The sequence below is a fragment of the Chrysemys picta genome, chromosome 1, assembly GCF_011386835.1.
Source record: "Chrysemys picta bellii isolate R12L10 chromosome 1, ASM1138683v2, whole genome shotgun sequence".
Classification (NCBI taxonomy): Eukaryota; Metazoa; Chordata; order Testudines; family Emydidae; genus Chrysemys; species Chrysemys picta.
In genome coordinates, this window is record NC_088791.1 from 54,650,484 (window position 1) to 54,666,270 (window position 15,787).

The 15,787-nt window shown below is 38.8% G+C and overlaps 1 protein-coding gene across 5 annotated transcripts in view; it reads left to right on the forward strand.

The window, feature by feature from the left end:
- Positions 1–15,787, forward strand: part of CNTN1 (contactin 1) — a 447,411-nt gene that overhangs the window by 294,589 nt on the left and 137,035 nt on the right. For all 5 annotated transcript variants that reach the window (XM_008162506.4, XM_024100601.3, XM_065557068.1 and 2 more), the window contains 3 exons: positions 2,035–2,161; positions 7,223–7,395; positions 12,386–12,481. In XM_008162506.4, the coding sequence (XP_008160728.3) occupies positions 2,035–2,161; positions 7,223–7,395; positions 12,386–12,481 (396 nt within the window). The remainder of the gene's footprint in view (positions 1–2,034; positions 2,162–7,222; positions 7,396–12,385; positions 12,482–15,787) is intronic.

The following is a 15,787-nucleotide window of genomic DNA, read 5'->3' on the forward strand; positions in this document are numbered from 1 at the left end:
GCACATGATGGTATCACATTGGTAGATGTGCAAGTGAACGAGCTCCTGATGTTGTGGCTGATGTGGCTAGGTCCTATGAATGAAATACTGATATTAATTTATTAGTTGATATTTTAGGTATATTCCATTTTCTCATTTAGTAGAGAAGCTGTAGCACCTCCATGCTCTGGAGCAAGACTTTGTTTGGTCGGGAGGTGGCCCTGGTATCTGGCTTGCAGCTTTTGCTGGTCCCTTGAAAATTTAGCTACATTTAGCCAATTATAACACTTTGAAAAATCTCAGTTCGCATTTGTTCAGTAGAGACTTATTAGAGTTTGTCAGTTAAAATCTCTTAACATTCCACCTGCACTGAGCATGCTCTTCCCCCCCAGAGCATCTACATGCACATACTGCAGACTGTCCTGTGCGTGCTACATAGGAGGGCTGCAGGGGCTAGACAGGAAATTCCCTGCCATTACTCTTCCCAGGAGCTGGGGACCACTGTGTCAACAGTCACCAGAACTAAGAGCCACTGCTGGTGCCCTGGCAGTGTGAAGAAGGAGGGCGAAAGCAGCCTGTCTTGAATGTAGGAAGCAAGGAGGGGAAGAGAGAGAGAGCAAGGTGAAGAGGTCAGGAGCTCAGGAAGAGGACGGGCATAGGGGGGGACAAAGCTATTTAAAAATGTGAATTGCTCAGAGAACTTTAATTCTGGAATTTCCTAACTTGTGAGACTTTTCAATGCAAGCATGAATGTAAGCAATACCTGTCACATCAACTTTTCTTTTAACATAGCTTTTTGGGGATTTAATTGAATATACAATGATAAATTTACCTTTGCCTGCAGCATCTTACATCAAAGTGGCAACATCATTTTTCTTTTCCAAGAGGCCTGAATAAAAGGAGAGCAATTTGATTTGGAGAGGAAGGCTCAGCTTCATTTTCTTTCATATTAGTCTTTTATCCGTACAGTAAAGATTCATTCCATACATATAAAAACTTTGGTGTTCTGTAGGTCATAGGAAAAGAGATTATTCAGCTTTAACTCACTTGTTTGTATTTGTCCCAGCTCACATGTCCTCACTATCAGTGCTGGCAGTATGTTGGCCTGTGTCAGATGAGTTGGTCTCAAGTGCATTCCTAGTGGACAGATGTCCAAATGACACATACTTCCATCAGACCTGGCACTAATTGTCACCCTAGTTGGTAATGTCAACAGATAGGGTAAGAAATGAATGGAAATGAAATCTAAATTACCTTCTCCCTCACCCCAGGGCAAGAATGACCCAGAGAAGAGTGGTAAAAGGAAGCCAGCACTGATGGCAACTGTTTTGTTGATGCATGCAGAACTTAGTTTTGCAGGGCTAACAAACCAACAGCATCCACACACACAGCATGTTATAAAGGGTGTGCCTTTTGTATTTTTTATTGTTTATTTCTTAATGAAAATCAATACAAAATTAATAGGTGTGGATGATGTAAATTGGTTCAAGAGAGATTAATAAGACTGGGACTTTTCAGCTTGGAAAAGAGATGACTAAGGGGGGATATGATAGATGTCTATAAAATTATGACTGGTGTGGAGAAAGTGAATAAGGAAGTGTTACTTATTCCTTCTCATAACAAGAACTAGGGGTCACCAAATGAAATTAATAGGCAGGAGGTTTAAAACAAACAAAATGAAGTATTTCTTCACACAGTGCACAGTGAACCTGTGGAACTCTTTGCCCAAGGACGTTGTGAAGACCGAGACTATAACAGGGTTCAAAAAATAACTAGATACATTCATGGAGGATAGGTCCATTGATGGCTATTAGCCAGGATTGGCAGGGATGGTGTCCCTAGACTTTGTTTGTCAGAAGCTGGGAATGGGCAATGGGGGAGGGGGACCACTTGATGATTATCTGTTCTGTTCATTCCCTCTGAAACACCTGGCATGGGCCACTGTCGGAAGACAGGATATTGGGCTAGATGGACCTTTGGTTTGACCCAGTATGGCCGTACATAAGATTTACTTTCTTAACATCTATTAATTGTGAACCTATATTTTTATTTCAGAGGATGGAAAAGGATATGGCCCAGTTTTTGAGGAGCAACCCATTTATACCATCTACCCTGAGGAATCTACAGATGGACAAGTTTCAATGAACTGCAGAGCTCGAGCAATCCCTTTTCCAACTTACAAGTAAACCTTTAGCTTGGTTTTGAATTACAGGGCTTGCCAGGCATTTCACACATTATAATTTGCTGATTCTGAATGAATGAATGGTTTAGCAAGTGGATATATAGTCTTCCTATACATTTTTGAAGTTTGTGCATTTTTTAATTTAAAAGACAGTTTTTGTTATACTTGCAATAATGTCTAGGGAAGTCCTGGACAGAAAATATCAATTGTGTTTCATGAAACATTTTCAGGTTTCTTAATTTGTTTTTGGGAGCCTAGCTGTGATCTTTCAAGACAGTCCTTCATTTCCTGTCAGTCAAAATCAGGGATAGCAGTGTCATCCTGGACCTGAGAAGCTTTTTAATTGAAATTTATTTTGAAAATGTTTCTACTAGCTCTAGTCTAGAGTTTCACCATATGAACTCTGTCATCATAAACCTCATATTCTTAATGAACCAGTCCATGATGATTGATTCTTCTGTTCAAGTGTAGGATCTCATGGCTTCCATGGGTCTCTACAATAGGTTCAATACACATCAAAGGACATACTCTGGAGCTTATCTTTTGTCATGAGAGCATGGTAGTTTACATTCTTGTCATGGTCAGATAACCACCTCCTTCAAAGTAGGGACAGACTCCTAAGTCCTCTCAAGGCGAGGGACCCATTTCATTCATCTACCCTCACAAACTGACAGACTTACTCCTCTGTCAAGAGTTGTATGAAGGAAGACACAATTGAGTCACTGAGCCATTCTGTCAATGTCTATAATAACATGATCATCTACTGTACTGTACCATCAACACAGTACCCCCCCAAATGTTCATTTTCACCTCATCATCCTTGCAGATCACTTGATTATACAAAATATCTGTGATGAATGGAGAACTTGAGAGGCGATTAGAACACTGGGGCTAGACAACTCATTCTGATTCTGATCCTTCGTAATAGAAAGAGTTCTTGCGTTCTTATGGTGATGGTGGAGGCTAATGGGGCTTTTTTTCCCCCCTTACCACCATGACTTCTTCAAAGTCCAAACCAGCAGGATTGTTCATGGGGAATGTAGACTTCCACTAGAGCTGTCGATTAATCGCAGTTAACTCGCACGATTAATTAAAATAATTAATTGCAATTAATCGCAGTTTTAATCACACTGTTAAAAAATCTAATACCAATTTAATTTATTCAATATTTTTGGATGTTTTTCTAAATTTTAAAATATATTGATTTCAGTTACAACACAGAATACAAAGTGTACAGTGCTCACTTTATATTACTTTTGATTACAAATATTTGCACTGTGTAAATGACAAAAGAATATTTTTCTATTCACCTCATACAAGTACTGTAGTGCAATCTCTTTATTGTGAAAGTGCAATTTACAAACGTAGATTTTTTTTGTTACATAATAGCACTCCATAACAAAACAATGTAAAACTTTAGAGCCTAGAAGTCCACTGAGTCCTACATCTTGTTCAGCCAATCGCTAAGATAAACAAGTTTGCCTCTTCATGCTTTGATTCATAGATTCATAGATTCTAGGACTGGAAGGGACCTCGAGAGGTCATCGAGTCCAGTTCCCTGCCCTCATGGCAGGACCAAATACTGTCTAGACCATCCCTGATAGACATTTATCTGTTAATACATCCCAAAATCATGTTTGCTTTTTTTGCAACAGTATCACACTGTTGACTCATATTTAGCTTGTGGTCCACTATAACCCCTAGGTCTCTTTCTGCCGTACTCCTTCCTAAACAGTCTCTTCCCATTCTGTATGTGTGAAACTGATTTTTCCTTCCTAAGTGGAGCACTTTGCATTTGTCTTTGTTTAACTTCATCCTGTTTACCTCAATTTGTCCAGATCATTTTGAATTATGACCCTGTCCTCCAAAGCAGTTGTAATCCCTCCCAGTTTGGTATCATCTGCAAACTTAATAAGCGTACTTTCTATGCCAATATCTAAGTCGTTAATGAAGATATTGAACAGAGCCAGTCCCAAAACACACCCCTGCGGAACCCCACTTGTTATGCCTTTCCAGCAGGATTGGGAACCATTAATAACAGCTTTCTGAGTATGGTTATCCAGCCAGTTATGCACCCACCTTATAGTAGCCCCATCTAAATTGTATTTGCCTAGTTTATCGATAAGAATATCCTGCAAGACCGTATCAAATGCCTTACTAAAGTCTAGGTATACCACATCCACAGCTTCTCCCTTATCCACAAGACTCGTTATCCTATCAAAGAAAGCTATCAGATTGGTTTGACATGATTTGTTCTTTACAAATCCATGCTGGCTATTCCCTTGTCACTTTACCACCTTCCAAGTGTTTGCAGATGATTTCCTTAATTACTTGCTCCATTGTTCTGAAAGAACTCAAATGTGAAATTGTGGAACTATTAACTATTAACTATGGTTTGTAACCTCTCCTTTAAATCAGCTTCTGTACCCAATGACTGGAAGATAGCTAATGTAACGTCAATATTTAAAAAGGTCTCTAGGTGATCCTGGCAATTACAGACCGGTAAATCTAACTTCAGTACCAGGCAAATTAGTTGAAACAATAGTGAAGAAAAAAATTGTCAGACACACAGAAGAACATAAATTGTTGGGCAAAAGTCAACATGGTTTCTGTAAAGGGAAATAATGTCTTACTAATCTATTAGAGTTCTTTGAAGGGGTCAACAAACGTGGACAAGGAGGATCCAGTGGACACAGTGTACTTAGATTTCCAGAAAGCCTTTGACAAGGTCCCTCACCAAAGGCTCTTACGTAAATTAAGTTGTCATGGGATAAGAGGGAAGATCCTTTCATGGATTGAGAACTAGTTAAAAGACAGGGAACAAAGGGTAGGAATAAATGGTAAATTTTCAGAATGGAGAAGGGTAACTAGTAGTGTTCCCCAAGGGTCAGTCCTAGGACCAATCCTATTCAACTTATTCATAAATGATCTGGAGAAAGGGGTAAACAGTGAGGTGGCAAAGTTTGCAGATGATACTAAACTGCTCAAGATAGTTAAGACCAAAGCAGACTGTGAAGAACTTCAAAAAGATCTCACAAAACTAAGTGATTGGGCAACAAAATGGCAAATGAAATGTAATGTGAATAAATGTAAAGTAATGCACACTGGGAAAAATAACCCCAACTATACATACAATATGATGGGAGGCTAATTTAGCTACAACTAATCAGGAAAGAGATCATCGTGGATAGTTCTCTGAAGATGTCCACGCAGTATGCAGTGGCAGTCAGAAAAGCAAACAGGATGTTAGGAATCATTCAAAAAGGGATAGAGAATAAGACAGAGAATATCTTATTGCCCTTATATAAATCCATGGTACGCCCACATCTTGAATACTGTGTGCAGATGTGGTCTCCCCATCTCAAAAAAGATATACTGGCATTATATGGTTATATGGTTATATGGTTTGTGCACATTTTGAATGAGTCTATTAAGGTCTATTTTTATGACATTTAATTATAGAGTAACCTTGTTTTACGAAGGAATATAAATAATATTGTGTTCATACAAAAAGAAAAATTCAAGCTGGATCAAGGAAACATGACTGTGTACTGACCTCAAACTAACAAATTCAGAAGAACATGTTCACTATGACTTTTTCTTCTGATTTGCCACAGATTCCAGTTTGTGTAGAATGTTCTGGTCTGTTTTGTCATATTTTAAACTATGTATGTGATAGCTACCCTTGTATATTTCTGCATATATTTTATAATTTATTAATAATGTCTACATGTGATTTTCTTAATGGGAATGAAATAACAACTTTTAATTCACATGAATATAATTAAAGATTTTATTACTATTATTATTATTGTTTATTACTGCTGATGCTATGCAAAAGCTTCCTTTTTGAAAGTTATTGAGTTTTGATCTTGTTAGGGATGAATTTTTATTAAAATCACTTCACATGATTTTTCTCTCTTTTTCAAATTTCAATTTTTAATTAACTTTAACTTCCCAACAGTAACTGCATTTAACACAACCTTTCAGTAGTTCTTTTTGTTGAAGAAGCAAACAGAGAGTAATCTGATTTTCAAAAAGTATTGTTTGCCTGTAGATCTTGATATGAAATTGTGTGCATACTTTGAACTTTGTAGGCTTTATATATTCTCAATACATTTCTGTTGCCTTCAAGCAAGGTTATGGGCTCCCTCTAGTGGACACAATAATACCTATACATTCCCATGGAATTGTGTGGGCAGTTCAAAACTATTGGGTCATATTCATTTCTGGAGTAACTCCATTGAAATGAGTAGAGTTACACTAGGGATGAATTTGGCTCACTGAGTTCCTGCCTTGTTGGGGTTGTATTTTATGGAATAAAACAGCAGTGCCTCAAATGCGGGAGCTGACCCATCCATTTACACACCCAGTCTCCCATGCAGAGTGCCCCAGTCATTCTTCTAGCAGTCAGGGTAGAAGTCCCCAGCAATTTTGTTGTTTAAAAAAATGGCAGTGTTAGAACAAGTCTGACTTTCTTTTCACTGGCATTACTATTACTTTATGCCTGGAGTAACTTCCTTGGCCTACACATCCCCAAGTGTATGGGGGAGGATCTGGTAGAGATTAGGTAGTAACTCTGTTGTTGCATATTCCATGGGTGCACAGTGGGTGTTTTCTTTAGCTACTTGACCCCCTCCCCCAGCCCCACCCTTGTATAGCTCTTTCAGTCTCACGGATGGTGGTTGTTCTCACCTTGCGAATTGGACTGACCATCATGTTTATAGAGAGATAATTTGGGTGAGGTAATAATTTTTTATTGGACCAACTTCTGTTAAAAGATATTACCTCACCCACCTTGTCTCTCTAATATACTGGGACTGTCATGGCTACAACTACACTGCCATACATCACGTTTATATGCTATTAAGGCAGGTAAAATTTGAGAGCCTTGTCTGAGGAAAATTAAAATAAAACCATTTATTGTAATACATGAATATAATATCATAGTTATTTACAATTAATAGCAAGTTGTGAACCCATATATGAAGAGTTTTCTTGCAAATAATTTTTTGAGTAGATTTTTTGCAACCATCACATCACCTTTTCTTTTTTTAATAGGTGGAAACTAAATGACTGGGATATTGATTTAACAAAGGATCGCTACAGTATGGTGGGAGGTAGACTTCTTATCAATAACCCAGAGAAATCAAAGGATGCTGGGAAATATGTTTGCGTAGCATCGAATATCTTTGGAACTGTCCGAAGCGCTGAAGCTACTCTAAGTTTTGGATGTAAGCAATTGTTAACTTTAAAACAGATAAGCACATACTGATTAGGTTTAAATGGTCAATGTTTCACTGTATTATTGTTGCAGCATTTTACAGTCATTGCATTGTATCATTGTATTGCTCTGTGAAAATTATATAATGTGCCTTCATCGACAGACCAGCAAGAAGTAAGTTTTTAAGGCAGCTTATACTCTTCATCCTGCTGTTGGCATTACAACCATTTCAAAGGCCTTAAGTTTATATCTGCAAAGAGGGTCACACAGCTTGTTTAGCCAGAGAGGGGAATTCCCACAATCTTGAGGCATATAGTGTCCTAATTTTTTTAAGACACAATAGAACCCATGGGGAAGTTGTCAGAAGAGAGATACAGATAGGTTCACATGATGAAGGTCAGCTGTCATCCTTGTCAAAACAGATTGGAAGTTCTTGAAGATGGATGATGTGTCATTTTATAGTGAAAAGAATGCTGCAATTCTTATGCCACATTTAAGGCCCTGCTGAGGGCTTTTCTGTCAACTTCAGACAATGGAGCCAGTTTTTTCCACACACACACTGTCAACAACAGATACTTTGTTGAGAAAGATTAGGGTGACCAGATAACACGTGTGAAAACCTGGAATGGGGTGGGAGGAATAGGCGCCTATATAAGACAAATCCCCAAATATTGGGACTATCCTTATAAAATCGGGACATCTGGTCACCTTAAAAAGGATGTACCTAGGTAACATAAATAGCTAGATTTTATCATCTATAGAAAGAAGGGTTTTTGTTGTTGTTGTTTTGTTTTAATTTCCCCCTTAAAATGATGTTATCCTGGAAATATTTTGTACATTAAAAACACAGGGTGAAATCTGTCCTCATGCAGAGATCCTGTATAAGGCCCTATGGACTGCTTAATCCCCATATTAAGGGCTTAGGCAAGACAAGTGCTCCATAGGCCTTGTGATAGCTCTCTGCACAGGGCAGTATTTCACTTTTAGTGGATAAAACCACCGGTTTAAGAGGTTTAATGTAAACCCCATGTTGTAATGTTTTGTGAAAGTAAATTTAATATTATGGGACCAAAGATTTAAAAGTGAAGCCAGACTCATGGATTTTCACATAAGTCTGGATGCAAGTGTGGTCTGTATTTTAAATAGAAATATTCCACAGTGCGTTTTCTACCAGAAACGCAAGGCTGGATTAGAGTTTCTCTGTAGTGAAGGTGAATTTAGCCCGTAGGCACACTTTCACACTAATATCCAAGGAGTGGCATGTGTTCCAGTAGTTCACACTGCAGATGCCTGTGGCTGAAGACTTGGAGTGGAGCACTTTAAAGAGGTGTAAGCCCCAGCCCCGGGCTGGCCAGAGCAGCCCCAGCCCCGCTCCCTTTAACCGGTTAAATGATATGATTTTAATCATTTAAACGATTAACTTTTTAAATGATATTTACATCCCTAGGTTGTATCAGGTTAACAGCATTGTTATGCTGAGCTTTGTAAGCAAATATTCAAATGCTAATGACAGGGATGAATCAAAAAAACAACAGAAACCAAAATATGCCAGGAAACTGCTGAAAATCTGTTTTTTAAAAAAGCATTAAAACTTTGTGGTCTCTTGTTTTCTTTGTTCTATTATTTCCCCTTCCCCTGTCTCCCTATAGGTCAGCAAAGCTCTTCTCCCTCCCCACCACCACAATAACTGTGAAATACTTCTGTTTCAGAACCATATTTGGCATAGGGCTCATTCAAAAATGCTAAAAATAATTGTGAAAAACTTTTTAATTTTTTTCATTGACTTGCCCGTTCTATAAAACTGAAAAAAAAAAATTGGTGAAATTCAAAGAATGTTTAATATTTGTACTTGGGAGAAAAGGGAAGAGATTTTCATAATGAAGACAGCCATCTTAAATTCAATTAAATAAAAATTGTCATTTGGAGAAAATCCAAGCTGGCTTCTTAGGAAGGCGGGGGGTAAACTGAAAAGTCCAATCGTGCAAAAAAGGCAAAAATATCATTGATCTCAATGGGGCTGAATTGGGTCTCCAGGAGAGAAATGAATCAAAGGTTTTAAAGTAGTTTTTAAAAAGATTTTCCCTTTCAGCTGTTACCACACACATGCACGTACATCCTTGCACGTGCGCACGCACACCCACAACAACTTCCTTTGCTTTGGGGAATTTTCTTCTTTCACGTAAAATGTTGGTGCTTTTTTGACTTATGCTGATGGGAGTCAGAAGCTGAACCACCTCCTTTTTGGTGGAAAATGAATTGAAAATTGTAATAACAGGAGCCAAATCATAGCAGAGGGACTGTAGTAGCCAAACAGAGCAAGCAAAGACATTTGCATAATCAATGTACAGTTATAACTGTAAAGTGATTATACAAATTCTTGCACTCTGGTTAATAATGGATATCTTCCAATTACAGTTCAAGGATTCAAATTCTTTATAATTACTGAGTAATAACGATAGTCATTATGCAAATCAGACACTCAGAGCCAATCAGCATTCAGGGCATTTCATAAGTGGGAAGAAACTGTGCAGTTATAGATCAGTAATTGTACAGACATCTCTGTTCACTCTGGCACAGACCGTTCTATTTCACTAAAAACCTAATTTATTTATTTTTACATTTAAATTGTCTGTTCTTTTCTATGCCTTTGAATTTGTGGTGATTATTCCTAAAGTTCACGAATTTATCCAAAACACACCATAAATAAAAAGTCCAGATATAAAGTTAGGCATTTACATATTTTAACTGGAAATTATTAAAGTAAATATTTAAAAAATGACAACTAGATTTTTTTTCTTTCCTCAAACCATACTTTGGCCATATTCAAAATAGTAATCACTTTGTTTTATATTTTCCACGCATGGATAGCACTAGTATTTTAACAATCACTATAATAGATTTACAACTGCAGTATGCCAAGATGAAAGAGGGAATGAAAAACAGTGGCAACCTCACAAGAAATTGTGAAATTTTACAGCCAGGAAAAACATGTTGTGAAGTCGGAAGCAAATATCATGGACAGCTGCTTGATAAGAGTAGTCCACTTTGACAAATGAAAGGCATCTGTTTCATGCTGTAGGTGAATACATACATACATGAATTCCAAGCCATGCCAATTTAAGAACTTATGTCCTCCCTGGTGGTCTAGCGGTTAGGATTTGGTGCTCTTGCTGCCGCGGCTTGGATTCAATTCCTGATCAAAGAAATATGCTTTAATGGGCAGCAGGTTTCAAGCAAACAAAAGGAAGTATTTTTTCACACAATGCACGGTCAACCTGTGGAACTCCTTGCAAGAGAATGTTATGAAGGCCAAGACTATAACAGGGTTCAAAAAAAGAACTAGATAAGTTCATGGAGGATAGGTCCATCAATGGCTATTAGCCAGGATGGTCAGAGATGGTGTTCCTAGCCTCTGTTTGCTAGAAGCTGGGAATGGGCGACTGGATGGATCACTTGATGATTACCTGTTCTATTCATTCCCTCTGGGGCACCTGGCATTGGCCACTGTTGGAAGACAAGATACTGGGCTAGATGGACCTTTGGTCTGACCCAGAATGGCTGTTCTTAACTAGCTCAGATTTCAGTGCAAATCTAGTTTGTACCAATACTAAACCAACCATACATAAGAATAATTGGTTGAATTAGTTGTGAGCTAGAAAGTGAATCAAGAGAGTGTGGTGTTCAGACATTTGAAGAGATACCCTGTTTATATATTAATAGCAGAGGTCTTTAGAGATTTCTTTTATGATGTTTGTCCTACAAGCAGTCACTAAAAAGATCTGCTTCTCCTCTTACCCTATTATTTTGATGTCCCTCTGCTATGTGTACAGTATTTATTCTGTCTTCTCAGTTACAGTAGTTCATAAACCATACAGATGTCCTTTTGTGTAAGTGCGTATGCATCTCTATCCTGATTAGTCGTTATTGTTTCTGCCTTGCTACTCATGAACTTAAGTTGTAGTTAGATCCTGGAACCAGACACTTTTAGCAGCCTGGGAAAGAGAGATGAAATAATCTAAATTTAGGTTGGATGACTCCTTTGGCTTCTGATGGGAAGGATTTTGTGCACAGCTTTTAATACTTTATTATTGTTTATTTAGACTACCCATTCCGGATTCCCCCACTCCCATTGTACTTTGTGCTATTCAAACACTTAGTAAAAGAGACAGTCCCTGCCCCAATCTAATTTGATAAGAGATACAACAATGAAAGTGACACAAGAAGGGTAGCTATTGCCCAGCTTGTAGGTACCACTCTTAACATAAATAAATAAAATCTGCTGTCAGTAACTGACATGCAACCAAACCATCACTGTCTTATAATCGTGGCCACCATTATTGCAATACTACAACCTGTAGAATGTGTAACTCAAAAGGATCTGATTCTTGGCCCTTCTACAGAAGACCCTTTGCACTGTTCCACTGGCACAAGGTGGTCATAGAGCTGTTTCAGCCAGCCAGCTGAGGATCCCCCAGCTGGCTTTGTGCCCCCATCTCAAAGCCCTTGGCATAGGATACATAGCTGGACCACTCTGCCATTGAGCAGTCCTTGGCTGTTGGAATAGTCCATGAGGCAGGGACAGCCTGGTTCATCATGGGGGAAGCCATGGGGATGCTCCAAGTTACAACAGGGTTTGAGTTGGCCTCCTGGACAGCCCCTCATTTGGTAAAATGAAAGATTCTCTGAAGTCACCTACCCATCCTTGGGTTCTTGCTCTAAATGCAGCTCACCTGGACCTGAGAATCAGAGCCAAAGTCAACATTTATTTTTTCTTTATGGGCAGTTGCAACTGCAGTGGTTAGAACAGGCAGAGCCATTACAGTTGGTGCTACTAGTATTAAAGCAAACAAAACAGGCTGTATGGCCCTGCACTTTGTCTCAAGCATTGATGTATTTTCTACATTCATCTCTAAAGGAGCTGTATGTTTAAATCCGAATATAGAAAATAATCCTAAAACACTGAAAAACACTTATATTGTCTCTTTATTTTTTTAATCTAGATCTTGATACGTTTCCACCTGAGGAACGCTATGAGGTGAAAGTACGGGAGGGTGTTGGAGCAGTGCTTCTTTGCCAGCCTCCTTACCATTACCCAGGTAATTCAACTGCAACTGCACCATTTTCAATTTTTATAGTATGGAAGGGATAGGATGTATATGTGTGATTAAGATATTTTCCATTTAAATCTAATAAAAGGGATAAAGATACTGCTGGTATACACCGTGTAGTTTAAATTAAGAATGCATTAAGAAAGGCAAGAAATTATTCCTTCTAATAGTTTTTCTTTAATCCTTCAGAGAGTGGACTGAGCCCTTTAAGTTAACGAACAAAGATTTCTGGAGACTGTTAATACTTCAGTTAGTTAAAATTAAATAAAATCTCTATATTTCTCTCTCCCCCCCCAAAACCTATGGTCTTGCTTGCTTCATGGACATATGGAGAAAGGAACTTTTTCTTGATTCATATGAGATGTAAATAAACAGCAGTAACTTTTTTCCCAGGCTCAAATCCACTAGATAAGTTTCAGGCAACATGTTTGTAGATGAACAGTGTATAGGACGAGGGAGAAATTTTCCCAGATGTACAAACTAGAATAGAGAAAAGCACAATGCACACAAAACATTGCTGGTTTTTCTGGTCAATTTGTCTATAAACTATTAAAAGTGTATATAGTGATATGGAATAAACAATAAAGCAAGACTAATAGAAGCTGAGTGAAAATTATGTTGTAATGTGTATAACTAAGGCTTCAATTATATGGTGACAGCAATAAGGTACAAATTACTTTTAGAATTTACAAACAGTTTTTAAAATTAGAAATAAGATTATTAAAAAGAAATCAGGTAATTTACCTAGAGGTTGTGGAATCTCTGTCACTGGAGTTTTTTTAAGAACAGGTTAGGTGAACACCTGGCAGGGGAGGTCTAGATAATACTTAGTCCTGCCTCAGTACAGGGGATTGGACTAGATGACCTATTGAGGTCCCTTCCAGTCCTACATTTCTATGATTCTATGAATTTGGGAGGAAGGATGGTCCATTACCTATGGCAGTAACCTGGGACTGGGTTCAGTTCCTTGCTCCACCACAGATTTCCTGTGTGACCTTGGGCAAATCACTTAACCTCCCTGTGCTTCAGTTCCTCATCTGTAATAGCATTTCCCGACCTCACAGGGATGAGGCTCTCAGATACTACAATGATGGGCCAGATATCTACCTAAGATAAGACAATTCATCTCATCCAGGGGACATAATAGCACCTTGTATCAGGAAAATCAGCAACCAAAATTTTCACATGATAGTTTGTTTCATCCTGATACTGTTGAAGTCAATAGGAGTTTTACCCGTGACCTCAGTAAGAGCAGGATTTTGCCCATTACATTTTAACTGTACTGCATGGTATCATTTACTGTTCTGAGAAGATTATATATTGACATAATGCAAACAGAAGAAATATATGGATATTTTCTTCTTGGTCTTAACATTTCCATCTGTCTATTTTACGATTTAACAATGTTTAATTCAAGTTTGACATGAATTTAACGTTGAATTGTGTTTAGACTCTTTAATTTGTTACAGTAATTACCAATTCTGAGCTCAGCTTGCCACGTTAAAAGCTGCAGCTGAAGGTTTGGAAGCAAGCACATTTAAATTAACTCTGCAAACTAATTCTTTCAGATAGTAGTTAGACAATGATTTGGTATTAGAAGGCTAAATTATGCTTCCTTTTAGGAAACTTGCTATTACTGCTAACTCCCCCCAAAATAGAGATTCTCTAGCTGATAGAGAATTCATCATCAAGAAGGACATAGAGAACATGCAACGTTTCTTATTTTCCTAATATCCAAAGCATTAATTAAATCTGTTGAAGAAATATTGAAACAATTGTGTTTCTTCAAATAGTGACACTTTATTTATACAATAAATGATTGCTGGATATCATGTCAAATTACCAAAAGTTATCCTGCATTGAGTATATGCAAGGAGGTAGAAATAGCCGTGTCCTATGAGGTAATTGTGGACTCGAGCACCTAATGTTAGGTGCTTAGTTCACAGATTTTGATGCTAGTTCCTAGCGAGTTAGCTGATGAGATGGTACCTCCGAGAAAGTTCTCTGATCACTCCCCTAATGGGCTAAGTCCCAGATTTGTAAAGGTATTTAGGTGTTGCGGTGCCTAACTCACTTAGGAGCCTATGTCCCATTAACTTTTAGTCAGACTTAGGCACCTAAAGACCAGATCCTCAAAAAGATTTAGGCACCACCTCACAGGCACTTTAGGCAGCTAAATACAAATTTAGATCCTCAGAACGTCTACTTAGCTGCCACTTAACTTAGTATGTGCCTAAACTCCCTAGGCGCCGAAGTTTCCTCTGGTGGGCATGTGCAAAGCCATATCAGTCCTGACACTCAGCATCTAATTCACACCTAAGCCCCAACATAATTCACAAACTAGACGTTCCTTTACCTACCGGGTCCAATCTGGTCGGCATGCTGAAAGCACACCTACTGGATTGAGGGCCTGAACAAAACACATCTGCTAGAGGAGGAGATGGTGGCAGTGCCACCCCCCTTTTAACCAATAGACCTGGGTTCAACTCCCCACTCTGCTTCATGTGGAGCAGGGACTTGAACCCGCTCTCCCATATCCCCTGTGAATGCCCTAACTACTGAGCGATTGGGTATTCTCAAGTGGGTCTCTTTCAATCTTTACTGTTGAAGCTGTGCCACTTTGTATTTGCATATATTGGGCCTAAGAGAGAGGGAGAGTGACTTTCTAGCCTGATGGTTAGGCACTCTCTTGGGAAGGGGGAGGTCTATACTAATTAATATTTAAGGCTAGAAAAGGGTATATGGCCGTGAATCTCAAGCAGAGGGAATCTTAAGTCCCACCTCTCTCCTCAGCATTTCCTACTGGCTATCTTAAGTGGCTCCCTGCTCAACTTGCTGGCTTTTGTGAATTCCATTCTTAGGTACCTGTCTCTCCCCATGTGTTTGTTCGAGGGCTTTCCCTTCACCATCTCTCCTGGTTCTTGTCACACAGACGGAAAGCAGACCAGAAGACCGCAGTGCAAGCAATGCGATGTTTATTGGGGTTAATTTCCAGAAGGCATATGTACAGCATAACTCTGCCACAGAGTCCTGTTTTCCTGTGTTTCCACTCCCCACTCCTTAGCAGGCACAATTATACCTGAAATGCATGCCCACAGTCCCACCTCTTATAGCTTATGGTCATGTTCCATTCTGGGGGATCGGCGGGCTAGGGTCTTCATTCCCACCCCTTTTGTATCCCATGGGAAGGGTAAGGAGTGAGGTTGTACTCCAGTCAGGGGCAGGCATTCCTGTGGTCTATTAGTGTTTTACCTTCGTCCCGAATCCCCCCTTGCCCTTCCCGACTAGTTGCTT